The sequence below is a fragment of the Lethenteron reissneri genome, chromosome 53 (assembly GCF_015708825.2).
Source record: "Lethenteron reissneri isolate LAM-NWPU_2019-01 chromosome 53, ASM1570882v1, whole genome shotgun sequence".
Lineage (NCBI taxonomy): Eukaryota > Metazoa > Chordata > Hyperoartia > Petromyzontiformes > Petromyzontidae > Lethenteron > Lethenteron reissneri.
The window spans coordinates 6,888,512-6,916,284 of record NC_083831.1 but is presented as its reverse complement, the minus strand read 5'-3'; the positions used below and the strand labels follow the sequence as shown (position 1 = coordinate 6,916,284).

At 53.1% G+C, this 27,773-nt stretch overlaps 1 protein-coding gene across 4 annotated transcripts; it reads right to left on the bottom strand.

The window, feature by feature from the left end:
- Positions 1 to 179: 179 nt before the first annotated feature.
- Positions 180 to 27,773, bottom strand: LOC133356337 (calpain small subunit 1-like). Of its 4 annotated transcripts, none has more exons than XM_061573808.1 (11): positions 27,618 to 27,773; positions 17,284 to 17,320; positions 10,514 to 10,546; positions 9,205 to 9,282; positions 8,565 to 8,622; positions 8,089 to 8,153; positions 6,938 to 7,006; positions 4,276 to 4,354; positions 2,182 to 2,298; positions 1,458 to 1,516; positions 180 to 1,115 (listed from the first exon to the last, which is right to left on the bottom strand). In XM_061573808.1, the coding sequence occupies exons 1-11, from the start codon at positions 27,662 to 27,664 to the stop codon at positions 1,089 to 1,091; spliced, it is 669 nt and encodes a 222-aa protein (XP_061429792.1). In that variant the 5' UTR covers positions 27,665 to 27,773; the 3' UTR covers positions 180 to 1,088. The 4 variants fall into 4 exon arrangements, with proteins under 4 accessions (XP_061429792.1, XP_061429791.1, XP_061429793.1 ...); XM_061573807.1 differs by lacking the exon at positions 27,618 to 27,773 and adding an exon at positions 21,274 to 21,438 and having other exon boundaries at positions 181 to 1,115; XM_061573809.1 differs by lacking the exon at positions 10,514 to 10,546 and having other exon boundaries at positions 181 to 1,115; positions 27,618 to 27,772.

Sequence of the window (27,773 nt, the reverse complement as noted above, 5' to 3'; positions counted from 1 at the left end):
CCGGATGAGGCCGCCGGATAACCGGAGGGGGGGGGTAGATCTGGCAGTCTCGCGCGGCTGCAGCGTACAGAGGACACGGAGAGAAACGTTCACGGTCCGTCACGGCCAGCGCGGCCGCCACCTTTTATTCACCACAATCACAGTCCACTCCACCACCACCCACCTCCGCCCCCCACCCCACTCGCCACATCACGTGGCTCAGCACCACACGCCGCTAACCACACAGCCACTCAAGTGGCTGACCACAAATCACACCCCCCTCACTAACCACACCACCAACCGCCGCCACTCTACAATAGCCGGCGCCAAAAACCGTGCCACGCGCCCTCCCGTGCGGCCTTGCTTGGAGCCTCGGTGCCGATGGTTTATTTTATACTTTACGGAACGTAACTGGAAGAAAAACTGATGGTCCCCAGCAGCTTTTCTTTGGAACTCGTCGCTCATTTGTTGCTGCCGCTTCCGCCATCTGGCGACACGTCCAGAAAACCGATTGTCGAGCTTTCCACTCCCGCACCCACCACGCCACGGATTGTCACGATTCGCTTGCACACCGGTTCTGGGCCTCCCCTAGGTCGACTCGGCCTCAAATGATTTTCAATTCAGGAATCGATAATAATTTTTTCTCTCCCTCTTCTCGTTTGTGTACGACGGCCTGTAACACACGATTATCATTTGATTTGATTTGACTCGAAGCCACGGCCAGCATCGGAGGACGAGTGATATCCGAACTAGTCCCGCCGGGCCCCGCCCTCACCAGCAAGGTGAAGTATGGTCAAACCATCCCGCCCCCGTGACCGACACGACGCAGGGAGGACTTCACCCAGCAGTGGATTGACAACTGGAGCTGTAAATTAATAATTCGAAGTACGTTTCCGCACGTACCGGAATCGATTGAGCCGGTGTGAATCATTCCACGCTTAACATACCCACACACACACACACCCCCCCCACGCGCACCCCAAAACACATCGTCCCTCAACCCAACACCCCCAGCACGGAGCAGGCACCACGGCCGAGCGCGGCCATGACCCTGGCGGCCATGTTGCTGCCCCCCTTTTCGTCCTCCGCTGGCCGACGAGGCCCGCCGATCAGGCGTACATGGTCAGCTGCAGCCACTGTGGGGCGGGGCGGGGTGGGGAGGGCGACACGACGGGCGACTTAAAGGGGTGAACACGTCCACTCCCCCGACGACCGCAGCACAACAACACCGCTCGCTCGCTGTGTGCGTGTGCGTGTGTGTGTGCGTGCATGTGTATGTGTGTGTGCGTGCGAGTGTGTGTGTGAGTGCGTGCATGTGTGCGTGCGTGTGTGTGTGCGTGTGTGCGTGCGTGTGTATGTGTGTGTGCGAGTGTGCGTGCGTGTGTATGCGAGTGTGCGTGTGTGCGAGCGAGCGTGTGTGCGAGCGAGCGTGTGTGCGTGCGTGCGTGGGTTTGTCCGGCGCTCGCCTCTCGTCTCACCTCGAGCACGTTCAGCTTGATGGTGCCGTCCCCGTCCCGGTTGTAGGCTTGGAAGGCGCCTGCGGCACAAACACGTGGCGGCGGTGGGGGAGGTGGGGGGGGGAGGTGAGAGCCAGGGTCCGCGAGTTTGTCTGATGCACCCGGACCGGGTGAAGCGCCGTGGTGACGTCACAGCATGCATGCTATGGGGCAGTGTTGAGTCTATGGGTAGTGCTGAGTCTATGGGTAGTGTTGAGTCTGTGGGCAGTGTTGAGTCTGTGGGCAGTGTTGAGTCTATGGGCAGTGTTGAGTCTATGGGCAGTGTTGAGTCTATGGGCAGTGTTGAGTCTATGGGCAGTGTTGAGTCTACGGGCAGTGTTGAGTCTATGGGCAGTGTTAAGTCTATGGGCAGTGTTAAGTCTGGGTAGTGTTGAGTCTATGGGAAGTGTTAGTCTATGGGAAGTACAGTATGTATAATCTGTATGTTGAACTTCTTTCGCACCGTATGTAGCCAACCGAACGCAAGGTCTTCGTGCGCACACACACACACACACACGTACGTGCCGGCCTTCACGTGCCGGCCTTCACGTGCCGGCCTTCACGTGCCGGTCTTCACGTGCCGGCCTTCACGTGCCGGTCTTCACGTGCGCCCGTTATCGTCCCTCGCCCCAACAACAGTGTGTCGAGGCTTATGACGTGGGGGGAGAGGGGGTCCGGCTCCTTCCGTGTCTGTGCGCGTACGTACGGAACATGCCCTCCAGGCGCACGAGGCAGCAGATGAAGTTGTCGAAGTCGACGGTGCCATCGTCGTCCGCGTAGCGGAGCGTGACGACGCGCAGCAGCTGCTCGTTCAGCTTGAAGCCTGGGGAACAGTCACACATAGTCACACAGTCACACACAGTCACACACAGTCACACACAGTCACACACAGTCACACACAGTCACACATACACAGTCACACATACACAGTCACACATACACAGTCACACATACACAGTCACACACACAGTCACACACACACACAGTCACACACACACACAGTCACACACACACACAGTCACACACACACACACAGTCACACACACACACAGTCACACACACACACAGTCACACACACAGTCACACACACAGTCACACACACACACAGTCACACATACACACAGTCACACACACACAGTCACACACACACAGTCACACACACACACAGTCACACACACACACAGTCACACACACACAGTCACACACACACACAGTCACACACACACAGTCACAGACAGTCACACACACACACAGTCACACACAGTCACACACACACACAGTCACACACAGTCACACATACACAAAGTCACACACAGTCACACACACACAGTCACACACAGTCACACACAGTCACAGTCACACACAGTCACACACACACACAGTCACACACACAGTCACACACACAGTCACACACACACAGTCACACACACACAGTCACACACACACAGTCACACACACACAGTCACACACACACAGTCACACAGTCACACATAGTCACACAGTCACACAGTCACACACAGAGTCACACACAGTCACACACACACACAGTCACACACACACACAGTCACACACACACACAGTCACACACACACACAGTCACACACAGTCACACACAGTCACACACACAGTCACACACACACACACAGTCACACACAGTCACACACAGTCACACAGTCACACACAGTCATACACACACACACAGTCACAGCGTGACGACGCGCAGCAGCTGCTCGTTCAGCTTGAAGCCTGAGGAACACGACGGCCGCGTCGGACATCACGGTTGGCTGTGTGTGTGGCTGTGTGTGTGTGTCTGTGTGTGTGTCTGTGTGTGCGTGTCTGTGCATGTGTGTGCGTGTCTGTGCATGTGTGTGTCTGTGTGTGTCTGTGTGTGCGTGTCTGTGCATGTGTGTGCGTGTCTGTGCATGTGTGTGCGTGTCTGTGCATGTGTGTGTGTGTGTGTCTGTGTGTGCGTGTCTGTGCATGTGTGTGTCTGTGTGTGTGTGTGTCTGTGCATGTGTGTGTCTGTGTGTGTGTCTGTGTGTGCGTGTCTGTGTGTGCGTGTCTGTGCGTGTGTGTGCGTGTCTGTGCATGTGTGTGTGTGTCTGTGTGTGTGTGTCTGTGTGTGCGTGTCTGTGCATGTGTGTGTCTGTGCGTGTGTGTGTCTGTGTATGTGTGTGTCTGTGTGTGTGTCTGTGTGTGCGTGTCTGTGTGTGTGTCTGTGTGTGCGTGTCTGTGCATGTGTGTGCGTGCATGTGTGTGTCTGTGTGTGCGTGCGTGCATGTGTGTGTCTGTCTGTGTGCATGCGTGTGTGTGTGTGCGTGTCTTGTGTGTGCGTGCGTGTGCGTGCATGTGTGTGTCTGTGTGTGCATGCGTGTGTGTGCGTGCGTGTCTTGTGTGTGCGTGCGTGTGCGTGCATGTGTGTGTCTGTGTGTGTGTGCGTGCGTGTGTTCGTGTGTGTGCGTGTGTTCGTGTGTGTGCGTGTGTGTGTGTGTGGTTACCTGTGTAGGTGTGTGTGGTTACCTGTGTGTGTGTGTGGTTACCTCTGTAGCTGCTGCTGTGTGTGTGGTTACCTGTGTAGGTGTGTGTGGTTACCTGTGTGCGTGGTTACCTGTGTGTGGTTACCTTGTAGGTGTGTGTGGTAACCTGTGTAGGTGTGTGGTAACCTGTGTAGGTGTGTGTGTTACCTGTGTAGCTGTGTGTGTGGTTACCTGTGTAGCTGCTGCTGTGTATGTGGTTACCTGTGTAGGTGTGTGTGGTTACCTGTGTGTGTGTGGTAACCTGTGTAGGTGTGTGTGGTTACCTGCACTTTCCAGTGCTGGTCCCAGCTCAGAGGAGGACATTGAGCCACTGCGATCTGCGTCGTACTGCTTGTAGATGTTCTGCAAAGACAAAGATTCACCGTACAGACTGTAGGGGCAAGTGCTGTTAGCGAGTAGCAACTATGAAGGCCGGAACGGCACACGCCCGGCCGCCTTTGTCTCCCCAGTGGCGATGTTTACACAGCGCTTCAGGTACTCATTTGAGGCTGAGTCGACCTAGGGGAGGCCCAGGATCAGTTAAGATAATCGTCACTGGTGTGGGCAGTGAGTAGTGCAGTGCAATAACCACTGTACCACCGCTCCCGAAGGGGTATGTACACACACACGCACATTCACACACACAGTCACACACACACACATTCACACACACAGTCACACACACACATTCACACACACACACACGTTCACACACACATTCACATACACACATTCACACATTCACGCACACACAGTCACACATTCACACGCACATTCACACACACGCACACAGTCACACACACACAGTCACACACACACTCACACACATTCACACACACATAGTCACACACACTCACACACATTCACACACACAGTCACACAGACACACACATTCACACACACACTCACACACATTCACACACACACACAGTCTCACACACACAGTCTCACACACACAGTCTCACACACACACAGTCACACACACAGTCACACACACACACAGTCACACATTCTCTCGCTCTTCCCCGAGGCGGTGCCGCGCCTTGCCGGGCGTGAGTGGCCGGCTGAGCCGGTTGAGATTCCGAGCTCTTTCCCCACCCAACCCACCGGAGACTCATCGGCAGGGGCACCACGCTGGCTAAGAGATGTTAACTACCTCGCCTGGTGTACAGGAGGTCGTGGGTTCAATCCCGACCCTGACGCCTGCTGCTGTATATTTGGAGTTTGCGTGTCTCTCTCATCATCATCAACACGGTGGCTATGAGATGTTAACTACCTCGCCTGGTGTGCAAGGAGGTCGTGGGTTCGATCCAGAGCCTGACAATGCCTGCTGCTGTATATTTGGAGTTTGCGTGTCTCTCTCATCATCATCAACACGGTGGCTAGGAGATGTTAACTGCCTCGCCTGGTGTGCAGGAGGTCGTGGGTTCGATCCAGAGCCTGACAATGCCTGCTGCTGTATATTTGAGTTTGCGTGTCTCTCTCATCATCATCAACACGGTGGCTATGAGATGTTAACTACCTCGCCTGGTGTGCAGGAGGTCGTGGGTTCGATCCAGAGCCTGACAATGCCTGCTGCTGTATATTTGGAGTTTGTGTGTCTCTCTTATCATCATCAAGGTGGCTATGAGATGTTAACTCCGTGCGTCCGCTCAAAAAGCCGGACACACGCTGCACCGGATACCCGTTTAAGGCTGAGTCGACCTAGAGGAGGCCCAGGACCGGGTTGTAATATTTCCCTGACATCGGCCTTGTGTGGCAAGAACTCGGGCGGCCGGGTTCGTAGCGCAGCGCACTAACCGCTGCTCTACCGCTCCCCACACACACACACATCTCGCTCACTCTCACACACACGCTCACTCTCACACACACACGCTCACACACACGCACACACACATTCACACACTCACACATTCACACACACTCACACACACACGCTCACTCTCACACACACGCTCACTCTCACACACACACGCTCACACACACGCACACACACATTCACACACTCACACACACACGCTCACTCTCACACACACACGCTCACACACACGCACACACACATTCACACACTCACACATTCACACACACTCACACACACACGCTCACTCTCACACACACGCTCACTCTCACACACACACACATCACGCTCACTCTTACACACACACGCTCACACACACGCACACTCATTCACACACACATCACGCTCACACACACGCTCACACACACGCTCACATACACACAGCACACACACACTCGCACACATCACGCTTACTCTCACACACAGCACACACGCACACACTCTCACACACACACAGCACACACTCTCACACACACACGCACACACGCGCACACACGCGCACACACGCACACACACACACACTCGCACACAGCACGCACTCGCACACACTCACACGCACTCACACACACTCTCACACACACACACACATCACTCTCACACGCACACACTCACACACCACACACACTCTCACACACACACTCACACACTCTCACACACACACTCACACACTCACTCTCACACGCACTCATATACTCTCACACACACATCACGCTCACTCTCACACGCACACACTCACACACCACACACACTCTCACACACACACTCACACACTCACTCTCACACGCACTCATATACTCTCACACACACATCACACTCACTCTCACGCACACCACGCTCACTCTCACACACACTCACACACACTCACACTCACTCACACACACATCACGCTCACTCTCACACACACTCACACACACACGCACACATCACGCTCACTCTCACACACACTCACTCACACACACACACATCACGCTCACTCTCACACACACACACGCACACACCACGCTCACTCTCACACATACGCACACACTCTCACACCACGCTCACTCTCACACACACTCACACACTCACTCTCACACGTACGGCCTCACCTGCCAGGACTTGACCTTGTTCCACAGGATCTTGAACTCCTCGTATCCCAGCTTCCCCGTGCCGTCCGACTGCGCTCGAAGGTCAAGGGTCATCGGCTTCACGACCGCCGTGTCGGGGACACGCAGAGGGAGACGCCCCTGCCGAGGGCCACGGATCGTGTGTACGTGTGTACGTGTGTACACGTGTGTACACGTGTGTACGTGTGTACATGTGTGTACACGTGTGTACACGTGTGTACACGTGTGTTCACGTGTGTACGTGTGTTCACATGTGTACGTGTGTTCACGTGTACGTGTGTTCATGTGTTCGTGTATACGTGTTGGTGTGTACACATGTGTACGTGTGTTCACGTGTACGTGTGTTCATGTGTTCGTGTATACGTGTTGGTGTGTACGTGTGTACGTGTATTGGTGTGGTCATGTGTTCGTGTGTTCGTGTGTACGTGTATTGGTGTGGTCGTGTGTTCGTGTGTACGTATGTACGTATGTTGGTGTGTTGGTGTGTTCGTGTGTATGTTTGTTGGTGTGTTCGTGTGTGTTCGTGGGTACGTGTGTACGTGTGTTGGTGTGTTCGTGTGTACGTGTGTATGTTTGTTGGTGTGTTCGTGTGTGTGTGTTCGTGGGTACGTGTGTGTACGTGTGTACGTGTTGGTGTGTTCGTGTGTACGTGTGTATGTTTGTTGGTGTGTTCGTGTGTGTGTGTGTGTGTTCGTGGGTACGTGTGTACGTGTGTCACATGCCGTGTTGCTGCGTTGTCATGTCCTGTATTGTCACGTGTTGTTGTGTCGTGTTGTTGTTTCGCGTCACGTGTTGTGTTGTATTGTGATGTCGTGTTGTATCATGTTGTGTTGTGTCATCGTGTCGTGTTGTGTTGTCGTGTTGTTGTGCCGTGTTGTTGTGTTGTTGTCATTGTGTTGTTGTGTCGTGTTGTTGTGTTGTGTTGTTGTGTTGTTGTCGTGTTGTTGTGTCGTGTTGTTGTGTCGTGTTGTTGTGTCGTGTTGTTGTGTTGTTGTGTCGTGTTGTTGTGTCGTGTTGTTGTGTCGTGTTGTTGTGTTGTTGTTGTGTTGTTGTTGTGTTGTCGTGTTGTCGTGTTGTTGTTGTGTTGTCGTGTTGTCGTGTTGTTGTGTTGTGTCCCCGCTGCGCCAGGATACGTCCATGAGCGCCACCATGCTGCGGCACGACTCCACGCTGAACCCGTCCGTCTTGAGGTCGCGGTCTGAACATGAACACACAAAGACAAAGGTCCCCCGCATATCCTTCACCACACAGGGCAAGTGCTGTTAGCGAGCACCTATGAAGGCCGACACGGCACAGCAGGGAGCGAGTGGCCAGCACCACGCCCGGCCGCCTTTGTCTCCCCAGTGACGCCGTTTACACGCCGTAACCAGGTGCTCGTTTGAGGCCGAGTCCACCTAGGGGAGGCCCAGGACCGGTTCAGATAATCGTCACTGCCGTTGTTGGCCGCGAGCGGGAATTGAACTCGGGTCGCCGGGTTCGTAGCGCAGCGTAGCGCTGACCGCTGCACCACCGCTCCCCCCCCCCACTACCGAACACACACAGCTACACACATTTACCGTTGCCACGTGTACGTCTACACACAAGGGGGTCTGTGTGTGCGGTCACTCACGTTTGGTGACCACCTTGTTCAGGACTCCCTGCAGCTCCACAGGGCTGATCTCCATGTCCTAGGGAACCACGATCGTCCCGCCATCAGGAAACAAGATCCCGATAACCGCAACCATCGCACTCCCGCCATCAGCAATAACATCCCGATAACCGGAACCATCGCACTCCCGCCATCAGCAATAACATCCCGATAACCGGAACCACGTCATTCCCACCAATATCAACAACATCCCGATAACTGGAACCATCGCACTCCCGCCATCAGCAATAACATCCCGATAACCGGAACCACGTCATTCCCACCAATATCAACAACGTCCCGATAACCGGAACCACGGCATTCCCATTACAACTGTGTGTGTCTACTGCGTGTGCACTGCGTACTGTGTGTACTCTGTGTAGCGTGTGTAGTAGGGTGCGTGTACTGCGTATGAACTATGGGTACTGTGTGTGTACTGTGTGCGTTCACTGTGTGTACACCGTGTGTGTACACCGTGTGTGTACACCGTGTGTGTATACCGTGTGTGTACTGTGTTTACTGTGTGTGTACTGTGTGTGTACTGTGTGTGTACTGTGTGCGTTCACTGTGTGTACACCGTGTATACTGTGTGTGTACTGTGTGTACTGTGTGTGTACTGCACCTCCCCGGCGAGCTGGTTGAACACGCGGCGGAACTGGGTGTCCTCATCGCTCTGCAGGTGCGCCTGCACCTTGGGAGGCTGCGAGGCAAAACACAAAAACACAATTACACAAAGACACAAACACACACATACACACAAAACACAGACACACAAAGACACAAACACACAAATACACAAATATACAAAGACACAAATACACGAAGACAAAAAGACACAGACACACAAAGACACAAAGACACAACCACACAAATACACAAAGACACAAAGACACGCGTCACGGGAGCTGGGGGCCACCAGCGGGAATCGAACTCGGGTCGCCGGTTTAATAGCGCAGCGTGCCGCTAACCGCTACACTACCGCTCCTCAAAGACGCACAGACACACACACAGACACATAGACACACACACACACAGACACAAGAGTATACTCCAGTTGTGGTCTCTCTGCATGTCGCATCAACAAGACGAAGACATTTCCATCCGGAAGCAGCCCGTGGAAGGTGCCCCTTGCCAACGCGAGGTGGTGGTGGTGGTGGAGGTGGTGGAGGTGGTGGAGGTGGTGGTGGTGGAGGTGGTGGAGGTGGTGGAGGTGGTGGAGGTGGTGGTGGAGGTGGTGGTGGTGGTGGTGGTGGAGGTGGTGGTGGAGGTGGTGGAGGTGGTGGAGGTGGTGAAGGTGGTGGTGGAGGTGGTGGAGGTTGGTGGAGGTGGTGGAGGAGGTGGTGGTGGAGGTGGTGGAGGTGGTGGTGGAGGTGGTGGAGGTGGTGGTGGTGGTGGAGGTGGTGGAGGTGGTGGAGGTGGTGGTGGAGGTGGTGGAGGTGGTGGAGGTGGTGGTGGTGGAGGTGGTGGAGGTGGTGGAGGTGGTGGTGGAGGTGGTGGTGGAGGTGGTGGAGGTGGAGGTGGTGGAGGTGGTGGTGGAGGTGGTGGAGGTGGTGGTGGAGGTGGTGGTGGAGGTGGTGGAGGTGGTGGTGGTGGAGGTGTTCGTGTGGCCTTCGCACACCTGTGGAGGTGTTCGTCCCGTGACAGTCGTGCGTATTCTTTTGTACATTTCTAGCAGCTGGAACTTGAGCAAGCCAAGTAACGGGTCAGATTCGACGCATGCTTCGTGCGCAGCCATGAACGTGCGTACGTTCAACTTCTCCCGCCACCGTACACAGCCGACCGTGCTAATCGCAGGCAACGACGGAGGTGGGAGTGGGGGGGAGACTCTTCGATCGCTGGAAAAACCCATCTCATTCTGGGGAGAGCGCACGGTGAGAGCGGAGGGGAGAGCGAAGAGGAAGCCGGGAGACGCGGAGGGAGGGGTCACCCACCCACGAGTCTTGAGCGGTGGCGTCTGCCATCATCTGCTCACCAGCGATGGCAGCAGAGCAGAGGGGAAAGGGGAGACGGGAGGAGAGGGCAGACAGCAGGAGAGGGGAGACGCGGGGAGAGGCGGGGAGACGCGGGGAGACGCGGGGAGACGCGGGGAGACACGGGGAAACGCGGGGAGACGCGGGGAGACACCGGGAGACACCGGGAGACACCGGGAGACACGGGGAGACGCGGGGAAACGCGGGGAGACGCGGGGAGACGCGGGGAGACGCGGGGAGACACGGGGAGACACGAGGAGACTCGGGGAGATACCAGGAGACACGGGGAGACACAGGGAGAGGGGAGACGCGGGGAGACACGGGGAGACGCGGGGAGATGCGGGGAGGTGCCGAGAGGAGACACAGGGAGAGGATGACATGGGGAGACAGGAAGACAGGGAAAGAGAGGAGACATTGGCAGGACGAGGGCAGACGTAGGAGCAGTAATGGGGGATATGTTGGTGAAAGGAAGACAAAGAGAGAGACAGAGACACAGAAAACAGCACTCCCGTAAGACACCAAGCAGCAACATTCGTCAAAGATCAGAGCAGGCCGAGACCCAGGGCATGCAGACACCCGCAGAACAGATCTCCCTGGGAAGAATGAGACCCATCATCATCATCATCGCCATCACCGCCACCAGGGAGCGTTGCCGCACAACCCGTCCCTACGGCAGCCGATAACAACCGGTTGTGCAATGCGGTCGCCGTTCCAAGCGTTGCACCAGGCTCAAACCTGCTTAGCTTCTGAGATTGTACGAGGAGACTTGGGGCACAGGCTTGCGACAGACGTGAGTGGGGGAAAAAAAACCTAAAATACCGATTCTTCCACACGCGGTTTTTACGCGGGTTACCGTGGGATCGATAATCTACCCATCTGTGCGGAACCTTGCATCTGCTCCGCAAGAAACGCCGACGATCAATTTGTTTCGTAATCGATTTCTGGGGTCGGATCGCCGCGTTGAGTAAAATGCCGGTTCGTGCACCCTACGCCACCCGACACAGCCAATTAACCATCTCCCGTGCCGATGACGTACATTGTGCACGTCATGGGAACGGGATCGGAGGGAAATGTTCAAATAAAATAACTTTTATCGGTACCGAGGCTCCCACAAGGCCGTGCGGGACGGCGTGTGGCACGGCCTGGCGCCGGCTACCGTCGGGCGTGGCTGAGTCGTTACGGTTCACTGCGGTGAGCAACAACGTCTAGGGGAACAGCGGCGATGCCGCGTCTCTCTAAATAACATCTAAGGCCCAGCCGCTCGCGCGCTCCGAGCTTCAGAGGTGAAGGGGACGACCCCCACCCCACCCCAACAACTTGCAGGGAGCCTCGGAATGGGGAAGGGGGTTACCAGAGTTGCCACGCGATGAACAAACGCGACCGGCGGTCGGTGACGGGCAGCGGTTGCTGGACGTTTCGCTGGCGGTTGCAGCAAGCGTCATGGCACGGTTTGCCAGACACCTGGAATGAAGCTATGAATGTGTGCGCGTGAGAGTGAGCGTGTGTGTCCGAGTACGTGTTCACGCGTGCCGCGGCGAGTGTGCGGGGGTTTGTGGGTGAGTGATTGAGGGTGTGTGTGTGAGTGATTGAGGGTGTGTGCGTGAGCGATTGAGGGTGTGTGTGTGAGCGATTGAGGGTGTGTGTGTGAGCGATTGAGGGTGTGTGTGTGAGCGATTGAGGGTGTGTGTGTGAGCGATTGAGGGTGTGTGTGTGAGCGATTGAGGGTGTGTGCGTGAGCGATTGAGGGTGTGTGCGTGAGTGATTGAGGGTGTGTGCGTGAGTGATTGAGGGTGTGTGTGTGAGCGATTGAGGGTGTGTGCGTGAGCGATTGAGGGTGTGTGCGTGAGCGATTGAGGGTGTGTGTGTGAGTGATTGAGGGTGTGTGCGTGAGCGATTGAGGGTGTGTGCGTGAGTGATTGAGGGTGTGTGCGTGAGTGATTGAGGGTGTGTGCGTGAGCGATTGAGGGTGTGTGCGTGAGCGATTGAGGGTGTGTGCGTGAGTGATTGAGGGTGTGTGCGTGAGTGATTGAGGGTGTGTGTGTGAGCGATTGAGGGTGTGTGCGTGAGCGATTGAGGCTGTGTGCGTGAGTGATTGAGGGTGTGTGCGTGAGTGATTGAGGGTGTGTGTGTGAGCGATTGCGGGTGTGTGTGCGTGAGTGATTGAGGGTGTGTGTGTGAGTGATTGAGGGTGTGTGTGTGAGTGATTGAGGGTTGTGTGTGTGAGCGATTGAGGGTGTGTGTGTGAGTGATTGAGGGTGTGTGTGTGAGTGATTGAGGGTGTGTGTGTGAGTGATTGAGGGTGTGTGTGTGAGTGATTGAGGGTGTGTGCGTGAGTGATTGAGGGTGTGTGCGTGAGCGATTGCGGGTGTGTGTGCGTGAGTGATTGAGGGTGTGTGTGTGAGCGATTGAGGGTGTGTGTGTGAGCGATTGAGGGTGTGTGCGTGAGTGATTGAGGGTGTGTGCGTGAGCGATTGAGGGTGTGTGTGTGAGCGATTGCGGGTGTGTGTGCGTGAGTGATTGAGGGTGTGTGCGTGAGCGATTGAGGGTGTGTGTGTGAGTGATTGAGGGTGTGTGCGTGAGCGATTGAGGCTGTGTGCGTGAGCGATTGAGGGTGTGTGTGTGAGTGATTGAGGGTTGTGTGTGTGAGCGATTGAGGGTGTGTGTGTGAGTGATTGAGGGTGTGTGCGTGAGCGATTGAGGGTGTGTGCGTGAGCGATTGAGGCTGTGTGCGTGAGCGATTGAGGGTGTGTGTGTGAGCGATTGAGGGTGTGTGTGTGAGCGATTGAGGGTGTGTGCGTGAGCGATTGAGGGTGTGTGTGTGAGTGATTGAGGGTGTGTGTGTGAGTGATTGAGGGTGTGTGTGTGAGTGATTGAGGGTGTGTGTGTTGAGCGATTGAGGGTGTGTGTGTGAGTGATTGAGGGTGTGTGTGTGAGCGATTGAGGGTGTGTGCGTGAGCGATTGAGGGTGTGTGTGTGAGTGATTGAGGGTGTGTGTGTGAGCGATTGAGGGTGTGTGTGTGAGTGATTGAGGGTGTGTGTGTGAGCGATTGAGGGTGTGTGTGTGAGTGATTGAGGGTGTGTGTGTGAGCGATTGAGGGTGTGTGTGTGAGCGATTGAGGGTGTGTGTGTGAGCGATTGAGGGTGTGTGTGTGAGTGATTGAGGGTGTGTGTGTGAGCGATTGAGGGTGTGTGCGTGAGCGATTGAGGGTGTGTGTGTGAGTGATTGAGGGTGTGTGTGTGAGCGATTGAGGGTGTGTGTGTGAGTGATTGAGGGTGTGTGTGTGAGTGATTGAGGGTGTGTGTGTGAGTGATTGAGGGTGTGTGTGTGAGTGATTGAGGGTGTGTGTGTGAGTGATTGAGGGTGTGTGCGTGAGTGATTGAGGGTGTGTGCGTGAGCGATTGAGGGTGTGTGCGTGGTGAAGTATGGTAAAAAAAACCCCCATGATCCGGGGCGTGGTTGCAGGCCCCCGTCCGCGTGCGCCGTGCCGGCCTGCACAGGTACCGCTCGCTAACAGCACTTGCCCCCGCAGGCTATGGTGGGCCACACGGGGAGGGGGGTCCTTTGTCTTTGTGCACGTGAATCAGCGTGGTGGATGTGTTGATTGGGTGTGCACACGTGGAACTTGACCCAACAATCTGCAAGGCTGTACAAGGCACCTTTGTCTTTGGTGCGCTGTTAACGAGCACCAATTAAGAGGCCGGCACGGCACACGAGGGGGTGGGTGGTCATCAGCACGTCCGGCCGCCTTTGTCTCCCTACAGAGGCGATGTTTATACATCGCACCAGGTACTCTTTTGAGGCTGAGTCGACCTAGGGGAGGCCCCACTGTTATTGGTAATGAGCTGGAAGCGTAGCACAATGCGCTAACCACTGCACCACCCCTCCCCTAATATACACACACACATGCATACACGTGTACACATGATGACATGTGTACACTCGGGACGTGTGTGTGTGTTCAATGCATGTCATCATGTGTACACGTGTACACGTGTGTGTGTTCAATGCACGTGTACACGTGTACACATGATGACATGCATTGAACACACACAGGTCTACACGTGTACACAGCAGAGAGCACAGTGAATATAATCTGCGGTGTAACTCTGGAACACAACACCCACGCACAGACAGACAAAGGTGCCCTGTACAGCCTTGCAGATTGTTGGGTCAAGTTCCACGCCGTGCACACCCAATCAGCACATCCACCACCACGCTGCTTCACGCGCACAGAGACGAAGAACCCCTACGAAGGCCGGCACGGCGCCGGTGCCGCCTTTATCTCCCCGGTGGGGCGATGTTCACGACTCATTTGAGGCCGAGCCGACCTAGGGGAGACCCAGGAACGGTTCGGCACACACACACACACCCAAGACCCTTCTCACGCTCCGCAACGCCCTTTGAATCACCCCCCGCCCCGCACGTCATCGGAAACCAAATTCCACGATTCTGGGACTCGAACCAAAGTGGAAGCCACGGGGCAGGAAACCAGTGGAGCCAGGTGGTCACGTGACACCAGCTGGTCCAGCAGCCACCGCCCTGACATCCACCAGCTGCTGCTGCCCCCCCTGCCCCCCCCATGCCCCTCCCCTCTGCACCTCTCCCCCCCTCCCCCCTCTGCCTCTACCCATAGACTCAGCACTGCCCATAGACTCAACACTGCCCATAGACTCAACACTACCCATAGACTCAACACTGCCCATAGACTCAACACTACCCATACATTCAACACTACCCATAGACTCAACACTGCCCATAGACTCAACACTGCCCAGACTCAACACTGCCCATAGACTCAACACTACCCATAGACTCAACACTGCCCATAGACTCAACACTGCCCATAGACTCAACACTGCCCATAGACTCAACACTACCCATACTCAACACTACCCATAGACTCAACACTGCCCATAGACTCAACACTGCCCATAGACTCAACACTGCCCATAGACTCAACACTACCCATAGACTCAACACTACCCATAGACTCAACACTGCCCATAGACTCAGCACTGCCCATAGACTCAGCACTGCCCATAGACTCAGCACTGCCCATAGACTCAACACTACCCATAGACTCAACACTGCCCAAAGACTCAACACTACCCATAGACTCAACACTACCCATAGACTCAACACTGCCCATAGACTCAACACTACCCATAGACTCAACACTGCCCATAGACTCAACACTACCCATAGACTCAACACTGCCCATAGACTCAACACTGCCCATAGACTCAACACTGCCCATAGACTCAACACTGCCCATAGACTCAACACTGCCCATAGACTCAACACTGCCCATAGACTCAAACACTGCCCATAGACTCAACACTGCCCATAGACTCAACACTGCCCATAGACTCAACACTACCCATAGACTCAACACTACCCATAGACTCAACACTGCCCATAGACTCAACACTGCCCATAGACTCAACACTGCCCATAGACTCAACACTGCCCATAGACTCAACACTGCCCATAGACTCAACACTGCCCAAAGACTCAACACTACCCATAGACTCAACACTACCCATAGACTCAACACTGCCCATAGACTCAACACTACCCATAGACTCAACACTGCCCATAGACTCAACACTGCCCATAGACTCAACACTGCCCATAGACTCAACACTGCCCATAGACTCAACACTGCCCATAGACTCAACACTGCCCATAGACTCCACACTGCCCATAGACTCAACACTGCCCATAGACTCAACACTGCCCATAGACTCAACACTGCCCATAGACTCAACACTGCCTATAGACTCAACACTACCCATAGACTCAACACTGCCCATAGACTCAACACTGCCCATAGACTCAACACTGCCCATAGACTCAACACTGCCCATAGACTCAACACTGCCCATAGACTCAACACTGCCCATAGACTCAACACTACCCATAGACTCAACACTATCCATAGACTCAACCCCCCCGCCCCCCCCCCAACAAGTCATGGTGAGAGTGAGTGGTGAGAGTGAGTGGTGAGTGAGTGGTGAGAGTGAGCGGTGAGTCTGTGGTGAGTGAGTGGTGAGAGTGAGTAGTGAGAGTGAGTGGTGAGTGAGTGGTGAGAGTGAGTGGTGAGTCTGTGGTGAGGGTGAGTGGAGAGTGAGCGGTGAGTCTGTGGTGGGTCTGTGGTGAGAGTGAGTGGTGAGTCTGTGGTGAGGGTGAGTGGTGAGTGAGTGGTGAGAGTGAGTGGTGAGAGTAAGTGGTGAGTCTGTGGTGAGTGTGAGTGGTGAGTGAGTGGTGAGTCTGTGGTGAGTCTGTGGTGAGAGTGAGTGGTGAGGGTGAGTGGTGAGTATGTGGTGAGTCTGTGGTGAGGGTGAGTGGAGAGTGAGTGGTGAGTGAGTGGTGAGTCTGTGGTGAGTCTGTGGTGAGAGTGAGTAGTGAGTCTGTGGTGAGAGTGAGTGGTGAATGAGTGGTGAGAGTGAGTGGTGAGTCTGTGGTGAGTGTGAGTGGTGAGTGAGTGGTGAGTGAGTGGTGAGTCTGTGGTGAGAGTGAGTGGTGAGTAAGTGGTGAGGGTGAGTGGTGAGTCTGTGGTGAGGGTGAGTGGAGAGTGAGCGGTGAGTCTGTGGTGGGTCTGTGGTGAGAGTGAGTGGTGAGTGAGTGGTGAAGTTGTGGTGATTCTGCGGTGAAGTTGTGAGTCTGTGGTGAAGTTGTGGTGAGTGTGAGTGGTGAGGGGCCACCGTGATGCACAGGTGAAACTCACCTGGAAAAACTCCTGGCCAATGTTCCCTCCCATCTCCCTGCACAACCACGGCAGAGGAGAGAGAGGGGGGGGGGTAGGAAGTGGTGGGGGGGGTGAGACACGGGGCGATCAGGGCGACCATTCGCATGGTTGTCTACGTAGGGTGCGAAAGAAGTTCAACGTCGTACGTGCAAAGGATTCGTTGCCCGCGCATGTGGGGGGGGGGGGGGGGGGGCTGGCTTGCGAGTAGAAATTAATTACCGGCGTAAGGCACTACCACTACGATACGAGGTTACGGTCATCCATAATGTATCCAAAATAAATCACCTGGTGACGCTTGCTGCTACAGCTGTGTTAGCAGTGGTGCACGGATTCACGCAACAAACATTCGTCAATGAAAGGAAACGTGTATAATAGGCGACGTTTCAGGCAATGATGCCCCTTCTTCATAAAAAAAGGGCCATTGCTGTGAACGAAGGTCCTCGTGTATTGCCCACATCGCTGCCAACACGCAGTCAGAACATCCCCATGGCACCACCCGCAGTACCATTCGCTTGTCACGCAGTTCTATTTGGTTCATTTAACACGTCGGCTTTTGGCCCACTCAGAACGCTTCACAGCGGACTTCTGAAGTCACCTGGATGGGCCTCAACACGGAACTAAACACCACCACCACCACCAACCACCTCTTCTTCTTCCTACGTGCCCTGCGAAGAGCCCTCTATCTCGTCCATTCAACACAAGTGCCTCGTCCATTCAATCCCGGGGGAGGAGGGGTTCTTGAATTCTCGGAGCTGACAATCGCAGACTGATTAGCTGAGTGCGGCGTTCTTCACGAACTTTCAGAGGGGGGGGGGAGGGGTTGGTGGGGTGTGGGTGCCACTTTCGCCGATAAGGCATCGTCGGTGTGTTGAGGGGCCGCCACACCATTTCAAACCATTGGGAGTTTGTGACAGCAGCACAGTGATGATGATGATGGGGCACCAGGGGCCATGCTAAAGGCCACCGGGGGGCCACACTAAAGGCCACCAGGGGCCGCATTAAAGGCCACCGGGGGCTGCGCTAAAGGCCACCAGGGGCCACACTAAAGGCCACCAGGGGCCGCACTAAAGGCCACCAGGGGCCACACTAAAGGCCACCAGGGGCCACACTAAAGGCCACCAGGGGCCACACTAAAGGCCACCAGGGGCCGCACTAAAGGCCACCAGGGGCCGCACTAAAGGCCACCAGGGGCCACACTAAAGGCCACCAGGGGCCACACTAAAGGCCACCAGGGGCCACACTAAAGGCCACCAGGGGCCACACTAAAGGCCACCAGGGGCCACACTAAAGGCCACCAGGGGCCACACTAAAGGCCACCAGGGGCCACACTAAAGGCCACCAGGGGCCACACTAAAGGCCACCAGGGGCCACACTAAAGGCCACCAGGGGCCGCATTAAAAGCCACCGGGGGCTGCGCTAAAGGCCACCAGGGGCCGCCGGTGGCCCCCGGGTGGCCTTGCGGCCACGACTGGCGACCAAACCCAGCAGCATCATCGACTCCCTCCAGCCGAGCGGCGCCAGTGTAGCCACAGACTCCAACCTGTCCCTCGGGAGCCCATCGTGCAACATCAACCCACCACCACCACCACGCTCCCCTTGGCTGTCACTCCAATTCCCGTCTTGGTAAAGCGGCCCTCTCATCCGCCCTGCACACCACCACGTGACCCACCCAGTGCCGGACTAAGCTAGTGCGGGGACTGTAGCACATGTTATAAAGGGGCCCTAAATTAAAAAAAACATCAATATTAAAACACAAATATTTTACTTGCATAGTAAAGTAATTGTATATTTTTCATTTGCTATACAGCCAGATAATACGACAAATCGCTAACCTTAAACACCCGGTCGTTTGTAAAAGTTCAAGGCGGTATAGTACTATAGTAATCGAGCAAGTGCAGAATCACTGAACCGGAATGGATAGCTTGAAAGCATTTAGCGCGGGGCCCTTGAAAGTGCGGGGCCCGTAGCTACTACATGTGTAGCTACTACATGTGTAGCAACATGTGTAGCTACTGCATGTGTAGCTACTACATGTGTAGCTACTGCATGTGTAGCTACTGCATGTGTAGCTACTACATGTGTAGCTACTACATGTGTAGCAACATGTGTAGCTACTGCATGTGTAGCTACTACATGTGTAGCTACTGCATGTGTAGCTACTGCATGTGTAGCTACTACATGTGTAGCTACTGCATGTGTAGCTACTGCATGTGTAGCTACTACATGTGTAGCTACTGCATGTGTAGCTACTGCATGTGTAGCTACTACATGTGTAGCTACTACATGTGTAGCTACTACATGTGTAGCTACTACATGTGTAGCTACTACATGTGTAGCTACTACATGTGTAGTAGATACTACATGTGTAGCTACTGCATGTGTAGCTACTACATGTGTAGCTACTGCATGTGTAGCTACTACATGTGTAGCTACTACATGTAGTAGCTACTACATGTGCAGCTACTACATGTGTAGTAGCTACTTGTACTACGAGGATAATCCGACATTGGTACCACCCATCACTAACTACCTCCTCCGATTCGTGGCAGGTATAAACCACGATATCATCCTCCACGTTCTCCTCTGAACCTCCAAGTTGCTTGCCCCCCACGTGGCCAAGATAATCCCTCGATAGAAGCTGCGTGCCTCTATAAAGTACTGAAAGACCAATGACCCCCCCCCCCCACCATCACTTACACAGCAGCCTGATGATTGATGAGTGTTGGAGGTAATTATGACAGTGATTTCAGATAAAACGGTAATAATTACCAGGTTCACACCTTTATTGAGTAATGATTATGAAGATGAGTGATGATCGTGATCACACCACTATCAATGAGCATACTAATTGATCAGTGAGGATTGGCAGTTAAAATAAGTGACGATTACGATGATGACGTATGATGATCATCATAATCAGTGAAGGTCATAACAGTGATCATGATCATAAGTGATCATAACGGTGATTATGATCATGACCGTGATTATATAATTATGATCATAACCAGTGATGACGATTACGTCACTGACGAGGATGGTGGTGGTAGTAGTGATGGTGGTGGTAGTGGTGATGGTGGTGGTAGTGGTGGTGGTAGTGGTGATGGTGGTGGTGATGGTGGTAGTGATGGTGGTAGTGGTGGTGGTAGTGGTGGTGATGATGGTAGTGGTGGTGGTGATAGTGGTGGTGGTGATGGTGGTGGTGATGGTAGTAGTAGTGGTAATGGTGGTAGTAGTGGTGATGGTGGTAGTGGTGTTAGTGGTGATGATGGTGGTGGTTGTAGTGTTAGTGGTGGTGATGGTGGTGGTGGTAGTGGTGATGGTGGTAGTGATGGTAGTGGTGGTGATGATGGTGGTAGTGGTGGTGATGGTGGTAGTGGTGGTGATGATGGTGGTAGTGGTGGTGATGATGGTGGTAGTGGTGGTAGTGGTGGTGATGATGGTGTTAGTGGTGATGGTGGTAGTGATGGTGATGGTAGTAGTAGTGGTAATGGTGGTAGTAGTGGTGATGGTGGTAGTGGTGGTGGTGGCAGTGGTGGTGATGGTTGTAGTGGTGGTGATGGTGGTAGTAGTGGTGATGGTGGTAGTTGTGGTGGTGGCAGTGGTGGTGATGGTAGTAGCAGTGGTAATGGTGGTAGTAGTGGTGATGGTGGTAGTGGTGTTAGTGGTGGTGGTGATAGTGGTGGTGATGGTGGTAGTGGTGTTAGTGGTGGTGGTGATGGTAGTGGTGATGGTGGTAGTGATGGTGTTTGTGGTGGTGGTAGTGGTGATGGTGGTAGTGGTGATGGTGGTAGTGGTGATGGTGATGGTGGTTGCTGTGGCGCAGTTATTTCCACTGCACTCCCCACCCCATCCCGGGCCCCCTTCCATCGCTGCTGCCCCCCACTACCTCCCCCCCACTACCACCCCCCACTACCACCCCCCACTACCACCCCCCCACTACCACCCCCCCACTACCACCCCCCCACTTACCCGACCACTTGGAGGAAGCCCCCCGCGAGACGGTTGAACATGAACATGGTGGCTCAGAGTGGGGAGAGAGCGCGAGGCGTCAGCGAGCTACAGAGTTGGTGGTCGTGGTGGTGGCCGTGGTGGTCGTCGTGGTGGTGGTGCAATAGGCCGTAGTGGGTTGACACTGGGAGTGGCGGGGGGAGGGGCCAGGGGGAGATGGGAGGGGCCAGGAGAGATGGGAGGGGCCAGGGGGAGATGGGAGGGGGGAGATGGGAGGGGCCAGGGGGAGATGGGAGGGGCCAGGGGGGAGATGGGAGGGGGGAGATGGGAGGGGGGAGATGGGAGGGGCCAGGGGGAGATGGGAGGGGGGAGATGGGAGGGGCCAGGGGGAGATGGGAGGGGCCAGGGTTCCGATCCCTCCCCCTTACCCCCTAACCCCTCCCCCTCGCCCCCCCTCCCCCTTACTCCCCATTCACTCGTCACCGCATGATGTGTGTACACGTGTTTGTGTTGCGTGTTGGGGGAGCGGTGGCGCACTGGTTAGCGCGCCGTGCTGCGCTGCAGGAGCAGACGGTGGCTATGAGATGTTAACTACCTCGCCTGGTGTACAGGAGGTCGTGGGTTCGATCCCGACCCTCACGCCTGCTGCTGCTGTGTATTTGGAGTTTGCGTGTCTCTCTCATCATCATCATCACGGTGGCTAGGAGATGTTGACTACCTCGCCTGGTGTACAGGAGGTCGTGGGTTCGATCCTGACCCTCACGCCTGCTGCTGTATATTTGGAGTTTGCGTGTCTCTCTCATCATCATCATCACGGTGGCTAGGAGATGTTAACTACCTCGCCTGGTGTGCAGGAGGTGGTGGGTTCGATCCCGACCCTGATGCCTGCTGCTGTATATTTGGAGTTTGCGTGTCTCTCTCTCTCCCTGTGATCGCGTAGATTTTTCTCCGGGTCCTCCGGTTTTCCCCCTCCACATTTAGAATCAACACCACGCGTTTTAGATTAGTTGGCTACTGCATTAAATATCCACGTGATAAGCCACCACTCCGTTGAGCTATCTTTTGTGACGGGGCCTTGCCTGGTCAAATTTAATTTTTTTAAACATTTTTGTTACATTTTATTTTGAACAGTTACAGCGAATATCCAAACCGGTCCTCTGGGCTTCCCCTAGGTCGACTCAGCCCTAGCAACGACGGTCACTGCATCATCGTGCGCTTTCAAATGCGCTTTTGCGGCCGTCTGGAACGCTCTTCCTTACGATATTAGGCAATCACTGAGAACGATGCACATTGAAACCATCAACATTTAGATTTAAACTTGATTTGGAGCTTTCGTGACTGCAGGAATTATTATTTGGTTCTTTCGGTAAAGTCACGTATAAAGATAAAATAATAAATAAAATACTAGCATACGACGTTTCGATTGCAACACAAGCAATCATCATCAGGTATAAATGAAATAGAAACACAAATCTAGTATACTTAGAAATGTAATGTTAGTAGTAGTATACTTAGAAATGTAATGTAACACAGGGTGTTGACTGTTATGTTATCCGACTCTCTGTTGTATTACATTACATTTCTAAGTATACTAGATTTGTGTTTCTATTTCATTTATACCTGATGATGATTGCTTGTGTTGCAATCGAAACGTCGTATGGTAGTATTTTATTTATTCTTTTTTTCTTTATACGTGACTTTACCGAAAGAACCAAAGAGTATTTCGATTTAAAACTAATTTCTTTAGAGCAGTGTGCAGTGACCATCAGCACTGGGGAGACAAAGGCGGCCGAGCGTGGTGCTGGGTCATCCACACCATCCTGCGCTGTGCCGGCCCCTGTAATTCGCAAAGCGCAACAGTCTGTGGCGGGCCACACGGGGGGGGGGGGGGGGGGAGCTTTGTGTGGGTGACAGGGAACGAGACCACACCCTTGCCATGACTCATGCCCAGTGATGAGAGCCTTTGTGTATGCGCATGGCTGTGTGTGTGTGTGGTTGTGTGTGGGCTGTGTGTGTCTCTGTGTGTGTGTGGCTGTGTGTGTGTGGCTGTGTGTGTGTGTGGCTGTGTGTGTGTGGCTGTGTGTGTGTGGCTGTGTGTGTGTGTGTGGCTGTGTGTGTGTGTCTGTGTGTGTGTGGCTGTGTGTGGGTGTGGCTGTGTGTGTGTGTGTCTGTGTGGGTGTGGCTGTGTGTGTGTGACTGTGTGTGTCTCTGTGGCTAGGTGCTCGCTAACAGCACTTGCCCCTACAGTCTGTTAAGGCTAAACGGGGGATCTTTGTCTCTGTGGCTGAACACTGAGCCGGCACGCGGCCGACCACCTGGGTTCGAATCCACGTTGCAGCAGTGGCGTTGCGGCGAACTTATCAGCTTCGGGCACGGTGGGGGGCACGGGGGGGGGGGGCACGGGGGGGGGGGCACGGGGGGGGCACGGGGGGGGCACGGGGGAAGGCACGGTGGGGGGGAATCTGGGGACCCCCCCCCCCCGCCCATTATTTTATATGCGCAATTTTCGGAAGCCAAATTAAATGAATTTTTTTTTAAAAAGTGGAATGGTAAATGATAGCATTTTCGTGAACGTAATTTAAACCGCGTTATAAATAGGTGTTTGTTTTCTTAGGTTTTTTGGGTAAAGTCACGTAGGTAAAAAAATTCAATTAATAAAAGTAAAATAAAAATAAAATAAAAATCACGACGTTTCGGAGGCAACACAAGCTTCCGTCTTCAGGTGGAACCGTCACAGCACGGTAGCTGTATCAAGCAAGGTAGCTGTATCAAGTAAGAGAAATTCCAAGAAAACAGTCCTTTCTTGGAATTTATCTCACTTGATACAGCTATCGTGCTGTGACGGTTCCACCTGAAGACGGAAGCTTGTGTTGCCTCCGAAACGTCGTGATTTTTATTTTATTTTATTTTATTAATTTAATTTTTTTACCTACGTGACTTTACCGAAAAAAACCTAAGAATATGAATCCTTGCAGTCACGAAAGCTTCGAATCTAGAATTAGGTGTTTGTTGTTGTTCTTTGAACGCAACCTGTTTGTTGAACAGGAATCTCACCAAGGTGATTGTAAAGAGGGGGGGGGGAGGGGGGTCCCGACTTGTAGCTTTGGCCACCAGGGGAGAGGGGGGAGGGGCAAGGCACCCGCCCTGCCCCCCACACTCGTCACTGCCGTGTCAGACAAGGCCTGGGATGGCATCAGGCTCTCAAGCGCGGCCCGGTCTCCAATGAACAATAGAAACCCCATAGACACAGACACCCCATAGACATATAGACCCCACAGATATCGAGACCCCATAGAGACCCCATAGACATAGAGACCCCATAGACATAGACACCCCATAGACATATAGACCCCACAGATATCGAGACCCCATAGAGACCCCATAGACATAGAGACCCCATAGACATAGAGACCCCATAGACATAGACACCCCATAGACATAGAAACCCCATAGACATAGAGACCCCATAGACATAGAGACCCCATAGACATAGAGACCCCATAGACGTAGAGACCCATAGAGACCCCATAGACATAGAAACCCCATAGACATAGAGACCCCATAGACATAGACACCCCATAGACATAGAGACCCCATAGACGTAGAGACCCATAGAGACCCCATAGACATAGAAACCCCATAGACATAGACACCCCATAGACATAGACACCCCATAGACATAGAGACCCCATAGAGACCCCATAGACATATAGACCCCACAGATATCGAGACCCCATAGAGACCCCATAGACATAGAGACCCCATAGACATAGACACCCCATAGACATAGAGACCCCATAGACGTAGAGACCCATAGACATAGAAACCCCATAGACATAGAGACCCCATAGACATAGACACCCCATAGACATAGAGACCCCATAGACGTAGAGACCCATAGAGACCCCATATACATAGAAACCCCATAGACATAGAGACCCCATAGACATAGACACCCCATAAACATAGAGACCCCATAGACGTAGAGACCCATAGAGACCCCATAGACATAGAAACCCCATAGACATAGAGACCCCATAGACATAGACACCCCATAGACATAGAGACCCCATAGACGTAGAGACCCATAGAGACCCCATAGACATAGAAACCCCATAGACATAGAGACCCCATAGACATAGACACCCCATAGAGACCCCAAAGACATAGAAACCCCATAGACATAGAGACCCCATAGACATAGACACCCCATAGACGTAGAGACCCCATAGACGTAGAGACCCATAGAGACCCCATAGACATAGAAACCCCATAGACATAGAGACCCCATAGACATAGACACCCCATAGACATAGAGACCCCATAGAGACCCCATAAACATATAGACCCCACATATATCGAGACCCCATAGAGACCCCATAGACATAGAGACCCCATACACAGAGACCCCATAGAGACCCCATAGACATAGAAACCCCATAGACATAGAGACCCCATAGACATAGACACCCCATAGACGTAGAGACCCCATAGACATAGACACCCCATAGACATAGACACCCCATAGACAGAGACCCCATAGAGACCCCAATAGACATATAGACCCCACAGATATCGAGACCCCATAGAGACCCCATACACATAGAGACCTCATAGAGACCCCATAGACATAGAGACCCCATAGAGACCCCATAGACATAGAGACCCCATAGACAAACGTAGACGGGGTTGTGACTAAACCGGTTTCTCAAGTCTGACGAGTCGCTGGTGTCAGCTCTGTGAACTCTGCCTGCCATGCTGCCTCGAGTGACGTGTCACTTGACAGCTGTAAAAATAGTTTTTAAAAAGAGCTTCATAGCTCATCGGATTTCTCCAGGATGAAAATTCTGATTCTGAGTAAATTGTTGTCGTTGTTGTTGTTGTCACCCCCCCCCCCCCCCCCCGCCACCTTCGACTATCACGGTTGGTACACAAAAAATGTAACATACACACTAGACATAGACTCAACACTGCCCATAGACTCAACACTGCCCATAGACTCAACACTACCCATAGACTCAACACTGCCCATAGACTCAACACTACCCATAGACTAAACACTGCCCATAGACTCAACACTGCCCATAGACTCAACACTACCCATAGACTCAACACTGCCCATAGACTCAACACTACCCATAGACTAAACACTGCCCATAGACTCAACACTGCCCATAGACTCAACACTACCCATAGACTCAACACTACCCATAGACTCAACACTACCCATAGACTCAACACTACCCATAGACTCAACACTGCCCATAGACTCAACACTACCCATAGACTCAACACTACCCATAGACTCAACACTACCCATAGACTCAACACTGCCCATAGACTCAGCACTGCCCATAGACTCAACACTGCCCATAGACTCCACACTGCCCATAGACTCAACACTGCCCATAGACTCAACACTACCCATAGACTCAGCACTACCCATAGACTCAACACTACCCATAGACTCAACACTAACCATAGACTCAACACTAACCATAGACTCAACACTGCCCATAGACTCAACACTACCCATAGACTCAACACTACCCATAGACTCAACACTGCCCATAGACTCAACACTGCCCATAGACTCAACACTACCCATAGACTCAACACTGCGATACAAAAGCAAAGTAAATAATCCACTCCATTAATAACACTGTGTAAAAAATATAATATTATTTTTGTTCCTGGGCAGTAAAAGTTTTATTTCCTAATTGCTTATGCCTCAGAAGTACAGGAAGTGGTAATTATTCCCCACAGACTTTGCTTTTGTGACCAGGACAGTGATATTTAGAAATTTACCTATTTTCAATGAGAAAACGCGGTGTGCATTTGCGTCTTTCGTTCACGTAAAGTCCTGGTCACAAAAGCAACGTTTGTGGGGAATAACAGCCATTTTCTATACTTTTTAGGCATAAGCAATTAAAAAAAATAACACTTTGTACCCAGGATCAAAAATTGTGTTACATAGTGTGATGATGACGACGTTGATGATGACTGATCATGACGATGATTTGATGGTATTCGAACTTTCTGTTTTTGCTCATTCAAGTAAACCACCATCATCATCATCATCATCGTCGTCGTTATCATCGTCGACCGCAGTTCGCTACGTACTTGGCACTTGTGCCAGGCTAGGTGCACCTGTGAGGTGACGTTCGCACTGGACTGTAATATGTATAACCATCACCGATTAGCACGATTGGCTACGTACGGTGCGAAAGAAGCTCAACATACATGATGTAATCAGAATCATCACATCGTATTATCACATTCATCATCACCATCACCATGCATCGTAGTAATACTGTAATTACAATCGTCACATCATCCCATACACCACAACGACAACCACTTACCCCACATAGTTAAAGAAGCCAGACGCAACCTTGTTAATCATGAACATGATGATGCTGCTGCTGGAGACGATGTCGCTGCTGATGATGATGGCGGTGGTGATGGTGATGAAAGGTTTTGTGAGGGCAGGGAACGCCTGCTAGGGGAATGAGACCCGT